The sequence below is a fragment of the Rhamphochromis longiceps genome, linkage group LG17 (assembly GCF_057381845.1).
Source record: "Rhamphochromis longiceps isolate RC_006_pf linkage group LG17, R_longiceps_female_GT1.1, whole genome shotgun sequence".
NCBI classification, from domain to species: domain Eukaryota; kingdom Metazoa; phylum Chordata; class Actinopteri; order Cichliformes; family Cichlidae; genus Rhamphochromis; species Rhamphochromis longiceps.
In genome coordinates, this window is record NC_140573.1 from 4,467,982 (window position 1) to 4,484,060 (window position 16,079).

General features: G+C 42.1%; 2 protein-coding genes across 5 annotated transcripts; one reads left to right on the forward strand and one right to left on the reverse strand.

Moving 5' to 3' along the window:
• The first annotated feature begins 2,975 nt into the window (after positions 1 to 2,975).
• On the forward strand, positions 2,976 to 6,175 carry LOC146649131 (uncharacterized). Its single transcript, XM_085387150.1, has 4 exons — positions 2,976 to 3,111; positions 4,660 to 5,445; positions 5,550 to 5,582; positions 5,764 to 6,175. Exons 1-4 carry the CDS (start codon positions 3,096 to 3,098, stop codon positions 5,811 to 5,813), a joined length of 885 nt encoding a protein of 294 aa, XP_085243276.1. The 5' UTR covers positions 2,976 to 3,095; the 3' UTR covers positions 5,814 to 6,175.
• A 402-nt stretch (positions 6,176 to 6,577) lies between these two features.
• On the reverse strand, positions 6,578 to 15,959 carry osgep (O-sialoglycoprotein endopeptidase). 4 transcript variants are annotated; one of them, XM_085387146.1, is made up of 13 exons: positions 15,778 to 15,959; positions 13,010 to 13,123; positions 11,944 to 12,072; positions 11,728 to 11,847; positions 10,792 to 10,967; positions 10,550 to 10,645; positions 10,397 to 10,446; positions 10,217 to 10,295; positions 10,049 to 10,114; positions 9,275 to 9,365; positions 8,252 to 8,327; positions 7,526 to 7,624; positions 6,578 to 7,293 (listed from the first exon to the last, which is right to left on the reverse strand). In XM_085387146.1, the coding sequence occupies exons 3-13, from the start codon at positions 12,056 to 12,058 to the stop codon at positions 7,254 to 7,256; spliced, it is 1,008 nt and encodes a 335-aa protein (XP_085243272.1). In that variant the 5' UTR covers positions 12,059 to 12,072; positions 13,010 to 13,123; positions 15,778 to 15,959; the 3' UTR covers positions 6,578 to 7,253. The 4 variants fall into 4 exon arrangements, with proteins under 4 accessions (XP_085243272.1, XP_085243273.1, XP_085243271.1 ...); XM_085387147.1 differs by having other exon boundaries at positions 15,774 to 15,959; XM_085387145.1 differs by lacking the exon at positions 13,010 to 13,123.
• Positions 15,960 to 16,079: the final 120 nt, after the last annotated feature.

Consider the following 16,079-nt stretch of genomic DNA (forward strand, 5'->3'; position numbering starts at 1 on the left):
AACTCACAGGCTGAACAAGGAGAGCGCTGATCAGAAATGCAGCCAAGAGGCCCATGGTGACTCTGGACGAGCTGCAGAGATCTACAGCTCAGGTGGGGGAATCTGTCCATAGGACAACTATTAGTCGTGCACTGCACAAAGTTGGCCTTTATGGAAGAGTGGCAAGAAGAAAGCCACTGTTAACAGAAAACCATAAGAAGTCCCGTTTGCAGTTTGCCACAAGCCATGTGGGGGATACAGCAAACATGTGGAAGAAGGTGCTCTGGTCAGATGAGACCAAAATGGAACCTTTTGGCCAAAATGCAAAACACTATGTGTGGTGGAAAACTAACACTGCACATCACTCTGAACACACCATCCCCACTGTCAAATATGGTGGTGGCTGCATCATGCTCTGGGGGCGCTTCTCTTCAGCAGGGACAGGGAAGCTGGTCAGAGTTGATGGGAAGATGGATGGAGCCAAATACAGGGCAATCTTGGAAGAAAACCTCTTGGAGTCTGCAAAAGACTTGAGACTGGGGCGGAGGTTCACCTTCCAGCAGGACAACGACTCTAAACATAAAGCCAGGACAACAATGGAATGGTTTAAAACAAAACATATCCATGTGTTAGAATGGCCCAGTCAAAGTCCAGATCTAAATACAATCGAGAATCTGTGGCAAGATCTGAAAACTGCTGTTCAAAAACGCTGTCCACCTAATCTGACTGAGCTGGAGCTGTTTTGCAAAGAAGAATGGGCAAAGATTTCAGTCTGTAGATGTGCAAAGCTGGTAGAGACAGACCCTAAAAGACCGGCAGCTGTAATTGCAGCAAAAGGTGGTTCTACAAGGTATTGACTCAGGGGGTTGAATAATTATGCACACCCCACTTTTCAATTATTTATTTGTAAAAAATGTTTGGAATCATGTATGATTTTCGTTCCACTTCTCACGTGTGCACCACTTTGTGTTGGTCTTTCATGTGGAATTCCAATAAAACTGATTCATGTTTGTGGCTGTAATGTGACAAAATGTGGAGAAGTTCAAGGGGGCCAAATACCTTTGCAAGCCACTGTAAATGCAATCCATTATTATTATATAGATTAGAAGTCTCCAATTATCATTACCACCAAAGGTGGTTGAGAACACAGGGCTAAGAAAAGCAGCTGCTGGCCAACCAACTAGATATAGTGGTGCTTTGGAAGGAACAGAAGATCACAGCTGTGACATGTGTGGCAATCCCAGCTGAAAGCAACATCAGGATGGAGCACAGGAAAAGTAACAGTGGCTAGAAGAACAACTGGTCCCGGTGGCAATAGAAGCATTAAGAGCTGCAACTGCCAAGCTGTAAGATTGGCTCTAAAGATTCCACAGTCACAGAGGTCAGAGACAGAGGTGTCTGTTCAGAAAACTGCAGACCTAGGAACAGCAAAGATACCGTGCAGAACCTTCAAACTTCCAGGCCTCTGGCAGAGGACCTGGGCTTAAGAACCATGCTCTAACACTACCTCAGAGGGGTTAACTGTAATTATAAGACAATACATTTCAGGACATTTTGTGGAATAATGAAAAAGTAATGTAATGAGTGTTGTAACAATAATAATCACAAAATTGTATCTGACATAAAGTGTCCACATGATTTTCACATGAGTTGTCATGGTAGTCTGTTTTGTACATTAATCCTCTACAGCACAACACAGAACATTTTTAAGCCTCAGGCCCAGTACATGTGAACTTAAATGATCAATCAGAATGTTTGGAAAGGTATCTAATTTCAGTTCAATAAGATGTGGGAATCACTATGAAGCGTGATTTGAACATCGGGCATCCTTTTCTGACACAGTGACACGATCGCATGATGTGAGAAGAAGGTAAGAATATTTCCTCTAGTAATCATATTTAAAATGACATAAACTGTAAATCAAAAATACGTGTGAGTGTAAGAAGATGTGGAGAGTGTTTTTGTTTTTAATTTTGCTTTTTTTTACTTTGCCTGATCAGAAATTCAGTTTTTCTTTGTGCGATAAGGGGTACTTTTGTGGAAGACTTTGATAACTGTGTGTTTTTTCATAATAATATTATTTCATGTAGCACCAAGTAATAATAATGATATCAGATTATTATTTTTACAATCCTAAGTTTACATTGGAAAGTGTGTCCATCTGTCTGAGCTTCCAGGTGTAGGGGCACCTGAAAATGAAAATGTGGTTTTAAATGCAAAATTGCTCAAAGTCTGTGCAAATCCAGTGTGGGATATCTCAAAAGCATGAAGAGAAAACAAGGAAGCAGAGACCCACAGCGCCCATCCTTGAGTCTAGTTCTGTCGGAGCTTTCTTTCTGTTAAAAGGGAGTTTACCTTTTCTACTGTAGCCATGTTCTTGCTTATAGGGGCTCGTCTAATTGTCAGGGTTTTCTCTGCATTGTTATAGGTTAATTGCATTACAATATTGAACAAGGCAAGATGCAGGGTTCCCGGGTGCACAGAAAAAACAGAGGTAATGTCTATAAAGTGTAATGTGCGGCTCTGTTTTACAGCACAAAAGAACTGTTTTTATTAAGTTTCACACAGAATGACAGCAAAGTCTCACAACATGAGAATCAATATGACATTATATTGGACAATTCGAACTTAAGCCTGTATCAAGCCATAAAGCTAAATAATCTAAATGTGTTTTTTCAATTCTTTGATCAAAATTGGTTGACATTTTTGGACGATTTTCTTATGTTTTTATTGCTTTCCAACAATTGTGTAATGATCTATGAGTTAGTAATTGCCTCTGTTTTATACAAGCCTAGTTGCCTAGGGGCAAGTTGTGGATATATCTCGGAAACGGGTGTCTGAAATATAACATTTTTTTTTTGGCAATAAAATGGTCCAAAATGTGTCAGAAAATAATGCTGAACAATTTTAAGCATACACTATCACAATGTGTGAAGTGGAGGGTTAAATTCACGGCGAGATTCCCGCCGGACCACTTATCTGCAGGCACTTCCTATCCCACCCACATTTTCGTGTCGCTTCCGGGTGGTGGTTACAAGCAGGCTGCTGTCGTTATCTCAACGCTGTAAACAAGTTACTCAACGGTTTAGCTTCAACGACACATCAAGCGAAAAGAGATGCATATTAAAACAGGTGAGTTTGTGCTATATTTCGGTATATTTGAGTGTAACGCTTCACTTTCAGATGTGTTATTTATGTGTTTGGCCGCGGCATTAGCGGCGGGCTAGCAGCGCCGAGGGAAGCCTTTCTCCGCTTTGAATGAGGTGGTGGGGGGAGTTACGAAACTTCGGCTAGCGTTCTGGGTGGCTTTTTACAACCTTAATACGTGTAAAAACAAACATATCTACTCGACCCGCTGTAGTTAATGTTCATACATTTTTCGATGGTCAAAGTGGAACCTTTAGATACATAAAACCGTCGAGTTTTATGCTCCACATCGTGACGCTGCTAATTAAAGTTTGCTAACACCGGTGCTCGCTGTTAGCTTCTATCTTTTTAGCCGCAAGCACCGCTCACATGAACCAGCGGGAGTTGTTTTCCACAAATGGAAACTATTAAATCATTTCTGACATCTTTGTTTCTAAATAGTCGGGACACTGAAGAGTCTGCGGAGGTAGCCTGCTTCTCGAAATTTCGGAGCGGTAAATGAGACGGGGTCGGCCGGGCGGTGGTCGGTCTCACCAGTTCTTTTGAAATGTGGCGCTTTGGAGCGGGTACGCTAATCAGGCCCGCTGTAAGCTATGTGCTTCCTCTTTATGTTTCAACTTGTGGTGCATTTGAACACGGCCAACAGTAATGTCTGAGTCGGTCTGAGTATGTTTCAGTGGCGCCATGCGGACAGAGAATGATTTAACAACCAAAACGGGAGAGCCTTCCCGTAAAGACTGTTACCCAGTCACTCCTTTTCATGATGAGCCAGCAAGTGGGACAGCGTGACACAGGTCATTGGGCAAGATCAGACACTGGGACAAGTATGGTGATGACAGCTGAGACCTGTGATGGGCAACTGCCAGTTAGGAATACAATTAGTTTACTCTTAACCAACGGCAACATTATTTATTTATTAATTTGAGATTAGTTGACCTGAATTATATCAGCATCTTGTGTGAGATTGCATTAATAGTCACATGGTACGGCCCGAGGTGAAGTCTGTTTAATTACATTTTTTCCACCTTCCGACTCAGGAAGTTGAACCTAAAACGTTTTATACTGGTGCTTGATAAATTGCTCATCAAAAGTGTTGATGGTAGATTTCTTCAGAAGAGTTGTTTTGATTCCAGCAATCCTGTCTATTTTGGGATTGGTATTTTTTTCTGTACAACTTTGCAAGTAGCCAGCTATACAGGGAACTGTTGTTCAGCCTCACCTCCTCTGCCACACCGAAGTCACATGAAAGTGTGTCATCTACCCCCAATGTTTGTGTGCATGGTAGAGACAAGTGCAAAGACCATTATTAACCAATGCCAAGTGATAAGTCTTTGTGTACTACTCACTACAAGTATGCTTACTAAAGTAAGGGCAAGATACTAGTAGGACAGTAATGTTGATTGGAAGTGATTATGATATGATTTAGTGATTTCACTTACAAATCACCAAGCACTGGAATTTTCTGCTCGTATGCATGATAACATATTAAAACAGCAGATACCTGATCAACTTGTCAATGCTCATTTTCTTCAGGTACATGGGAAGCCAGCAACACTGTGTGTGAGCCTGATGGTCTATGTGACCAAGCAGTCCTTGTTTCAGCCGCCAATTCTGAGCCACACATTCGGAACCGCCGCCTGTCTCCTGGCTCGGGAAACTGTGGAGGTGGTGGGGGTGGAGGATGCATCTCTGGAGGCGACAAGCTGCCACGGCAGCTTTCACCCGATGGTGACCTGATGGGTCCCAGCCATGCCTTTAGCTTCCGCAGGGAAAAGGAACGCAGGGGCCCACAGCACAAAGGTCGTAGTCTGCGCAGGGAAAGTCAGAAGGGTGTTGGCCGTGTAAGTGAAAGGCCACAAAAGGTTAATCAAAAGGAAAGATGGGTCGAGGACAGTTTGTCTCTACTTAAGCCCCCACCTGCCTTCCCAGTGCAAGACAGTCCTGCCAAGCTACAGCCTGCTGTTAGCTATGCCTCCAAGGTGAAGGCGGGAGCTGCAACTGGAGCACTGGAGGAAGACCGACCTGCCATCGGCATGCTGCTACAGAACCAGTGGGGTCTAAGTTTCATTAGCGAGGCAAGACCAGTCACAGAGGGCTCCGGCCCCAACTCCCGTTCCAGTACCCCACTGCCCACAGATTCTAAACATCCAGCAGACCTACAGCTAGACACAGTTCTCACAGTGAGGCCCCCAGAAGAAAGGCCAATTCCAGTGTCTACCTCCCTCAACCCAATTGCATGCGCAGAGGTCGACGAGAGCAATGGAAAGCTGCTGCTCAGTTGTCGCCACCTAGTGGAAGCTCTGAACTATCATAGTAAAGGTAACCACCACAAGAAGCTTTAAAAATGACATCTGGCTAGAGATCATTAAATCTGAAATTATGGTGAATAACAACTACCTCTTTTCCCCTCTCTCACTCCATAGAGTGGAACGCTATCTGCAACAGACAGAAAAAAGGTGAGTTTTCCTAATTTATGCGCATTCATTCATATGCGCAAGACATTATTCCCTACTATTTTGTCACACACACTCATTGATGGTAATTTGCTAAAATGTGTTGCATAACAAAGTGGTCTAATCATTGCTGTTTGTATGAAGCGTCCCTTTTGACTTTTTTTTTTTTTTTTTGGCTTCTCAGATCCAAAAAGGGTGATCTGGTACAAGGACACCAAGGAGCACCCAGCCTAGCAGTGTGACAGGCCCCTAGTGGAAACACACACAAGTACATACACATAAAATACATAAAGATGGACGAATTTGAGTCCTGTTCTCACACACTGCACTCAGGATGATGTCTTCACGCAAAGCCACACTGAGACACTTTGGACTAACTCCTTTAAGATCTTACAGCAATGGACTTTTTTTTAACGCCTTACAGAAAGCCTGCCTTAATTAATCAGACCTGTTTTCATTGTCTCACATTACCATTTTAAGCTTGTATGTGTAGATTTTTTTTTTTTTTTTAACTATAGGCGCTGTAATTTAATTTGTTTCCTTTTTGAAAGCTGCCGTTTTTATCATACTTTGTCCTCTGTGAAGCGAGTGGTCAATCAAGCACTTTGTTCAAAGAATTTGTTTACCAATCCCTGTGTGCAAGCCCTCACCAGAGTGACTTTCCCCCTCCCCCATCAATTACAAATCAGAAGAATGTCTCATTCCTGCTTGAGTTTTACTGTTAATGTATGCAGAGGACTCCTGTACCCAAGTCTTCAGTTTACAGGGGGTGTAGTCAAAGGCACAGAAGAGTTCACCCTTTATCACATCACCATATTAATGCTGTGTTCCTTTTGTTTTCATTTGGTCCCAATTGGGTGAATGTTACTTATGAATCCATAAGGGATGTCACCATGTTCAGTGTGTTGATTTTTGAAAAGAATTTATTAAATAAAAATTACACTGGAGAAGGAGGAAGAATGTAAAAGGACAGTATTGCTTAATAAAAATGAGTAAACTTGAGTGGATCTGTTAATCCTCTTTATTTCAATACAAATTGTCATTTACTGCTGGCAACCTCACAGGGTTGAAAATCTCACTTATTTCATGAGAAACTTTCTGTTGTAACTGTACATAAGAGCACAAATGTGCAAGAAATTATACTAGCAAGTTCTGGGAGAGGGCCTCTGCGGGTACATCTCCAGAACCTAAAGTTACAAAGGTGGGAAATTTAAGAAAAGTAAAATTTTTGGTAATACAAAGCTACTCCTTCATACAATCCAACACCGAGCTCTGTGTGTGAGCTGTTTAAATGTTAGTTAGGCACTAAAAATATGAAACCAGCTCCTTTGATATCAAATATCTGTCTGGATAAACCCTTCAAAATGGAAACCTGCAGTCTTCCTGGTTAATAGTCTGCATTTTTTGTTGTTGGCGTGTAAAGGCCTTAACCAGTGAAGCATAGCTCAGGAACTGAACTAATTTACAGTCTGAGCGTTTGAGACATTTTTCATGAAGGACCATGTTACAGCAGTATGTCTCTTGGATGTGTTTGAATAGTTTTTCAAACATGTGATGAGATCAGGTTTTGGATGTACAGAAAAGTATTCATCTGTGGAGCTGCCGTGTTATGTTTGAGGCCCGCTGTACCACGCTAAATGTGTCACAACAGACCACAAAATGATGGTGCTGCAGTCAGTCTCTCCATGTCACCTCCACCTCATCTGTTCTATACCTGCAACAGGAGAGAAACCCATGGTCATTTACTGCAAGCACAGCAATATGAACACAAACACAATACGAATGAATTTTTCCATCCTAGAGTCAGGATTAGCAACTTTTAAACCCAACAGCCACTTTAACTCATACAGACATATAATCGACCTATAATGAGTAAGGAACATAAATGTGATTCTATGGTGGGTTATTACCGTAAATCACAACTGAAAAGGTCTATGAAGCCTTACCTTTGTGTGATCCATGAGTCTTCTAGCTCTGTCACCTGACCAGACCGAAACATCTCCCAGCCGGCCTGAGCGATCATCGCTCCATTGTCAATGCAAAATCTGTGGCAACAAACTGATCTTTGTTATCTGCATCTTTCAGCCAGATCAACATCCTATCACACCAATTGAAAAAGTCACAATGAAGAGCTCCATTGCATGTGTTCACACAAGAACAGCTTCATACATCAGATGTTTTTGTGGCTATGAATGGTACACTTTATAACCAAAAGTATTTGCTCATCTGCCTTCACACACATATGAGATTGAGTGACATCCAACTCTTAATCCACAGGCTTTGCAGTTACAACAGCTTCTGACCTTCTGGTGTGTCTATGGAAATTTTTGACTATGTGGCTCAACAGCCGCTGACCCCATTCTGTGATTATATGTAGCCTACCTCTTTATGTCCGAGTTGCTGTCATTCCCAATCATTTCTACTTTCTTAAAATATCACTAACAGTTGACTGTGGAATCAGCTAGGAAATTTCATGACTGTACGGTACCTGGAATTCACAGAGCTTTGAAAATAACAAACACATTAACTCTTAAAAGTAGGGTGGGTGAGAGTATGCTGTACTCGGTCTTAGGACCAAACTGCTGCTCGTGCGTGTAAAAGTGAAACTAATTCTAGTGAAGTTTCAATGGAAATGAAAGTGAAGGATCTGAGTGTTGGGCAGACTGGGTTACCTTTCATCTGTGGCAAACAGCTTTGCTCCTCTCTCCTTACACATCACTCCCATCATCTCCTGCAGACGCAGATTACCTGTGGTTGGAACATGAGATAAACACATTTCTGAGAGCGTGAACTCATTTCCATTCATAGCAACAGTAAACAGAGAGGAGTTTCAAAAATGGGCTTAGACTTTAAGGGATCCAAGGCATTCCTGGGTGACTGTAACAATAAGTACATAAACAAACAGTAGTTAGAAACAACGAACCTTGGAATCAGTAAGAAGGACTAGATGTTACAGTCCCTGATAAGAATGCATTGCTTTAGATGGAGAGACTCTTGAGGGATGGAAAGGCAGCCCAGAAACTTTGTCAGCAGCACGCATCGTTGTGTGCCTCAACTTTCGGTCTTTTACCCAGGCTAATCTGCCATTTTCCTTCCTTGGTTAGGTTTAGGGATTAGAGATCTGATCTAGCTTATCATTTTAAAATTTGGGACACATCATCAGTAGTGGACCTTGGATTCATCGAGTGATTCGGCCATTATCCTCCTCTGCCCTGTTGGACGTGACCCACCACGTCACGATGCCGAAGAGCGGATTTCGCCTGTAGCACAGATGTGGCTGGGGTCCACTTCCTCCCCGTTGCTAGGGTGGGAGCAGTGCCTCTCACTATGGGGTCGTGGGAGTCCATGAGTGACATCTCAGGCCTCACTTCTGCACATTTAAACTCCTCAACCAGGCTAGGGATAGGCAATGACAGTATCCCATCGCTGTAGAGTATAATAATTAGAATTGCTGAAGTTCATGTAGACAGCTTTACTGCTTGTGGGAAGTCATTTTATTCTGTTGGATTTTACACAGAAGAAAACTGGTGTTCCCGTTTCTTTACAGATAAAATCGAGCCTTACACTCTGATTGCAAAGCATTTCATAACAGTAAAAGTAGCGCACACAAAATGACTGCAAAAACTTAAATGCTTCAGCATATTTGCTTTAATATTTTAGAATAAGCTGCAGCTGATCGTTTCAGATATACTTACAGCCAACGCCCCCGACAATCAGCACTTCCTGGGAGCCACAGTGAGCCATAGCTCTTTCTGTGATCTCCACCAGCATGGAGAACAATGTCTCCTGCAAAGACAGAAGCAATACTAATGGGAAATACTGACATCACTGATGCCAACACACCAATCAGGGCTGCAACAAGTAGTTGATTAACAGAAATTCAAGAGGTAAATATTTTGATAATCCAGTATGCTTTAATCATCTTAAACAATTCAAATAATGTGCTGCTTTCAACTGATCATTTCAGTAATCAAAATGTAATTAATCTATTAGCTAAAACTCTCGTAACTCTCGCTAAAACTAATTGATAAAATAAACTAAAATAAAAAAAGAACAAGCTTTTCAAAAAAGGACTTTATGTTCAAATCAGTGTGTGTGAAAAGCTTGTTCTTTTTTCATTTTAGTTTATTTTATCAATTAAAAAAGTGTGAAACCTCCTCTGTGCCGCTCCTTAAACAAATTGAATCACACTTTTCAGTAAATCACACAATGTACAAAACCTGGTAAACCAGCTGCCAGAAGATGCCAGCTGCTCCTTTTCATTCCAGTTGCACTTGAAATGAGAAGGAGCATTTTTGTTTCAGAATATGTTCTGACAATCTTATAAAGTCAATGAGAAAAACTCCTTTAACGTGTTTTATCAGAGGATAACTACACTGCGACACCAAAGGTAACTGGATCAAATGTTTTCCACGTAACCAAAATATGAACTTTCTGACTTTCGTGTGTATAAAGGCGCTATGCTGTACCTGAAGTGAGAAACACAGGTCTTCTGATGTACACTGACCAGAGCTCAGCATCTTATGAGCAGCGTCCTGTGGAAGGAATATAAATGTAAAGAACGTAAACCAAAAGTAGCCTTGAGATAACTCAATCAATATGACACAACCAACTTTACAGAAGAGCAAAGGACTTACTTCAATGTAGGACAAAATGCCAGAAAAGGACACATCCATGCCCTTTACTGTATATGGCAGCTCCACATACTGACTCCCTCTGGCAATGTGGAGAGAAAGCAAAGTTTAGAATAAACATAAAAAAAATTAAAAGACATAAAGAACACTAAATATTCACAACTATTCAGTGATCTCACTCACTTTTTGGCCATCTGCTCTATGTTGTAGCCTGGACTTGGATCATTGGAAATCTGAGTGTAGAAATCGTTTCATAGATGTATGATTACTTCGATAATCTGTTGCACTAAGTGAAATGCAACTTGATGGTTTCATGTTGAGAAGTATGACACAAACCTTAATAACTCTGGCAAACCTGTCTAAACAGTTGCCGACTGCAATGTCGATGGTCTCCCCAAATATTCGGTACCGCCGCTCTGAATATGCAATAACCTGCACAAAATTCAGGATGAACAAAACTCAAACTGCATTTCTACTTCAAATATACTGCTGTTTAGCTGACAGCTGCTCATCAGAAAATGCAGTGCAGATGTTCTGTGCCAAAAAGCTCTGCATGAGGCTTACAGGGAGGAACCAACCTGTGTATTGCCCCCACTAACATAAAGCACGGTGGGGTTGTTGGCTTTGGTGATAAGTCGTCCCATCTCTATGTGTCCGATACAGTGGTTCACACCGAGCAGCGGCTTTCCCCAAAGCTGTGAAACTGTGCGTGCCACTAGAGCCACCGTCACCAAGGGTGCACCCATACCAGGACCTGAAGGAGAACAACTTATTGGTTTGGTCTTCTACAGACATCAGTCAAGAATCACAGTCCCTTTATTTCAATTCATATCTTAAAGACCTTTTAGTACAATAATATTCCTACAGAGCACTTTGCTCTCAGATTGCAGGCTTAATTTAAGTTCCTAGAGTTTATAAAAATAGAATGGGAGCCAGAGCCTTCAGCTCTCAGACTCCTCAGGGTCTGATTAAACTTACTTTTTGTTATAGTTGATAACTAGGGCTGGATCAGGTGGTTTTGAACCCTCCATTAGTTATGTTCTTAGAGTCTAAAGCTGCTATAGCCCTAAGCTATATTCTCTCTGTCATAGTTTAAAAAAAAAACCCAAGATGTAAGATGTAAGTCAGATAAGCATGTGTTTCTTAAAGCAGGCCTTAATAATTGTCATAGTTGTCAAAGGAAGGACAAATAAGAGAAATTTTGACATGATCCATTTTCTTTATAAACTGTGGAGCTTGACAAATGTTCTTTGGCTTGTTTATTAGGAAAAATCCCCTATCTCTTTAAGCTATCCTTTTTCTGACTGGGAGCTCTTCATTAACGAAGGTCTGAACTTTAATGGCACACAGAAATTAGTGACATTTTTGAGTAACTTACAATATAAAACTAACATTTGTTTGTTAACAAACAATCAACTCTCAGTTATTTAAAGTTCACTATGACCCTTATTTGATGAGAACATGTTTGGATAAATTTTTGACAGACATCTGAAAGTTAAAATCTTTTATATTACCTTTGGTGTATGCCACACAGTCGATGTCTGCAGGTTTTAGCCCCGCTTGCTCCAGCGCCTCCTTCAGGACGGTTAGTATGACAGCACGGTGGTGTCTGGCTGTGTCACTTGGCAGGAACCCTGAGATATAAAAAAAAGCATGCAGTCAACTAACAGATTTTCATATAAGCAGTATGTTGGAGTTATCATTAATATCTTAGAGGAACTCTAACTTACCTTGACCCGGAGGTGTAATGTAAGTCCGTCTGGGGTTGGAAAGCACTTCCCCATCCCTGATTATGCCTATGCCGATCTTATTGGCACTGCCCTCAAATCCAATCACTACAGTCATGGCTGCAGAAAAAACTGTTTCAGAAAGAAGGAAGTCACTGTGTTGTTATAGTGTCTTTTCATTTAAACCCTTCATCTCTCTTAGAAGTCTATTACAGGCAAGAAAAAGGCACAATAAAACAAAATCAGATTATACTGGAAATTTTTGGACTAGACATCCACATATCTAAATATGTCTGGTATGGTAACTGCACCGTATCAGATCGCAATACCCTACAACGGATAGTGAGAAAAGATGAGAAGATCATTGGAACCTCTCTTCCCTCCAGCACAGACACTCATCACACCCACTGCATCCACAAAGCCACCAGCATTGTGGAGGACCCCATGCACCCTTCACACACATTCTTTACCCTGCCTGCAGCCTTCTGGCAAGAGGTACCGGAGTATTCGGGCTCTCACTACCAGACTGCAAAAAAGTTTCTTCCCCCAAGCCGTCAGAACACTCATACTGGACTGACACACGCATACGCATACGCGCACACACACACACACAAACACACCTTCATACACATAACTATCTCAAGCACTCATCTGCACAATCTCATACACACACCTTCATACAGCAAGTTACTTTTTGCACAACCCACTGTCATTGTTGCCCTTTTCTATTGCACTGTTGTGTCTGCACTGTCTTGTGTCTGTACCGTGCTGTTCTGTCTGGTGTTGCGGTGCTCATGGTTGAAATAACAATCCGGTTGTTCAGTGATGACGCCACGAATCCTACTTCCGGGTCTAAAGTTGTCTGCGTTTAATATGGCTTTTGTGTTGTTAACATGTTTAATGTTATGTATTTTCTTCTATTTGATCTCAAAAAGCTCCTAAAACAGTCAGTGATCACTGTTGACCTCCCTCGGCTTTTATTACCGCTAATCATTTATTTAAGCTCAGTTTTTAAAACCTTAGGATGTAACTACAGCCCAGCCCATGCAGCAGTATATGAATGACTAACCTCGTATTGTGGATGGATTATCTCAGTTGTTCTCCTGGTTGAAGTTTGGTCCTTTTACAGCATCCTGCCATGCGATTACATTTGTTTCTGACCACCGAGAACACTCACGTTAACCTTTATCGAGTGGAAAAAAAGTTAGCTTGTTTATATTATGCTAACATACCTGTGTCGCTAGCGGTCACGTAGCACATCATTATATACCAGCTAGCCCAACTTCAGTAACCCTACAAACGTCACTGCTGTTTAGTTTTCTGTCTTCATTTATGCTGGAAGTGATAACAGAGCTGTACGTTTTAATTTGTTTCCAAAACCCCGCAGTCAGGACATGCTATATTGTATTTAGATAGAAGCTAGCGAGCTAACTCCCTGCTAACTTCTAACTCCGTTAAATGTCATAAATTCCGTTTTCATGGATGCCTGGATGTTAAACTCAATTGTTACGCCTGGTAGAGCAGACACTGATCATTTTATTAAAGATGAAAGACTTTAGACAGTTTTTCAACTCTCAGTAATGCCATAGTGATCGTTTGATATATGGACCTGCAGCGGAGTTTAGACCCAGACACGGCTAGTGACGTCAGACTGAACAACCGGATAGAGATTGACAGACCACGTGACTTTCGCGCATTGCTTTGTGGGTACCCGTGGCAACAAAATCAAAACACTGCATCAAGCGCTAGTATTTCCAGCACCGGTAATCATTAATTCTGCGGTTTTAATCCCTACTTGCATTTTATTTGCCCCAAAAACAGTTATGTACAAAACGGAAAAAAATCAAAGGAGTGAAAGGGTCAGACCCATATGAGCATATAAAGTCGAGCTGCCCAACTTTCATCACGCACATATTTATTATTATATGGTCCTAAGCCTCTTGCCCTATGACAGCTGGGATTGGCTCCAGCACTCCCCGCGACCCTGAAAAGGATAAGCGGTAGCGAATGGATGGATGGATGGATGGATGGTCCTAAGCCACTTGACTTGACTTGACCACAACACAACACAAATACAATCAACACCAAAATTCAAGATTCAAATTATTTAGCAGCAAACATTTTTATGCAGATAACATGTTATTGCGCGCATTTTTTTAACCCTGATAATACACCTTTAACCTACATATTTCCACATTAAACGTTCGGACAATCAATACGTAAACATAACATACGTTAACAACATAACGTATACATAACACTATTTATACCAATTCCATGTGCAATACTCAACTGTATATACATAACACTATTTATTACATATTACTTACGTCTTGTATATATATATATATATATATATATATATATATATATATATATATCCCTCATCCTATTCATGTAGCCCCTTCCGCCGGGGTTACTTGCATAGTAGCATTCCAACAACGCCCTGTTTTCGTCTCTTGCCCACCGATGCCTTCTTGTTCCAGTAGCCCACTTTTCGTCAGGGTGCCCTGGTTCCTCAACACCTGACGCGGACCTTGTTGATCCGGGCGACGTCCGAGCCGGCATGCCTTCATATTTATCTGTCTCGCTCATGTCTGCGGTAGGCTTGCTTAGCATAGGGGGTCTAGCCTTAGGACCCTTACTGGATACAGACGCCCCAGGCAGGAATCGAACTTGCGATCCTCTGTTCCAAAGGCGTGTAGTCTAACCACTACGCTATCCAGCTGCAGGACAGGCCCCTGCACGGTATGTACCACCGGCAGATAGAGGAGGTGGCTGATATCCAGAAATCCTACCAGTGGCTGGACAAAGCTGGACTGAAAGACAGCACAGAGGCACTAATCATGGCAGCACAAGAACAAGCTCTGAGCACAAGATCCATAGAGGCTGGGGTCTATCACACCAGGCAAGACCCCAGGTGCAGGCTGTGTAAAGATGCCCCAGAGACAATCCAGCACATAACAGCAGGGTGCAAGATGCTAGCAGGCAAGGCATACATGGAACGCCATAACCAAGTGGCCGGCATAGTGTACAGGAACATCTGTGCCGAGTATAACCTGGAAGTCCCGAGGTCAAAATGGGAGATGCCCCCAAGGGTGGTGGAGAATGACCGAGCTAAGATCCTGTGGGACTTCCAGATACAGACGGACAAAATGGTGGTGGCTAACCAACCGGACATAGTGGTGGTAGACAAACAGAAGAAGATGGCCGTAGTGATCGATGTAGCGGTTCCGAATGACAGAAATATCAGGAAGAAGGAACACGAGAAGCTGGAGAAATACCAAGGGCTCAGAGAAGAGCTCGAGAGGATGTGGAGGGTGAAGGTAACGGTGGTCCCCGTGGTAATCGGAGCACTAGGTGCGGTGACTCCCAAGCTAGGCGAGTGGCTCCAGCAGATCCCAGGAACAACATCGGAGATCTCTGTCCAGAAGAGCGCAGTCCTGGGAACAGCTAAGATACTGCGCAGGACCCTCAAGCTCCCAGGCCTCTGGTAGAGGACCCGAGCTTGAAGGATAAACCGCCCGCAGGGGCGTGCTGGGTGTTTTTATATATATGTTAATACTGTCCATATGTACATAGCGCTGCAGAACTGTACCCCCCCCCCCTCCCCCCAGCATGTTTACACTGAGTAGGAGATGCTCTGTATCTCATTGTACAACTGTATAGTGACAATATAGGCATTCTATTCAATTCTATTCTAAAAGAACCAAAGCGTAAGCATCCTGATAGCTGTCTAATTAGCTCCTATGCTAACCGCCAGAGAACAGACCGACTTTTTTTTCCAAAAGTAAATTTATGGTGATGCGGTTTTGAAAACAAAATATATTTACCTACTTTTTAAAATTTCCTTCGGTAGGTCACATTAATCTTAATTCATATCGCTTTAACTTTTACGCACGTAAACCTAACTGGCTGGGCTAATTTCTGTAGCTCAGCTCCTCCATAACGAAGCCCAGAGGACCCAAACACTGGTAGGATTGACAGACCATTTTGCCTTAACATTTTCCCTTAACATAAGACAACGTAAAAACAGAGCCTTACTTAACTAACATGCCACGGTAATAAACTGTGTACATTACAGCAGCAAGTACGTATTTATTTTTCAAGAAGACATACAAATGTGGAATTTTTCTCGG

Bases quoted from the DNA above. Each gene is read 5' to 3' on its own strand.
- LOC146649131 (XM_085387150.1), top strand. The intron at 5,446-5,549 runs GTAACCACCACA...CTCACTCCATAG, and splicing joins TCTGAACTATCATAGTAAAG to AGTGGAACGCTATCTGCAAC. The intron at 5,583-5,763 runs GTGAGTTTTCCT...TTGGCTTCTCAG, and splicing joins CTGCAACAGACAGAAAAAAG to ATCCAAAAAGGGTGATCTGG.
- osgep (XM_085387145.1), bottom strand. From the start codon at position 12,058: ATGACTGTAGTGATTGGATTTGAGGGCAGTGCCAATAAGATCGGCATA. The intron at 10,115-10,216 runs GTAAGTCCTTTG...TTCCTTCCACAG, and splicing joins GCATTTTGTCCTACATTGAA to GACGCTGCTCATAAGATGCT. The intron at 8,328-9,274 runs GTAAGTATATCT...TTCCAACCACAG, and splicing joins GATTGTCGGGGGCGTTGGCT to GTAATCTGCGTCTGCAGGAG.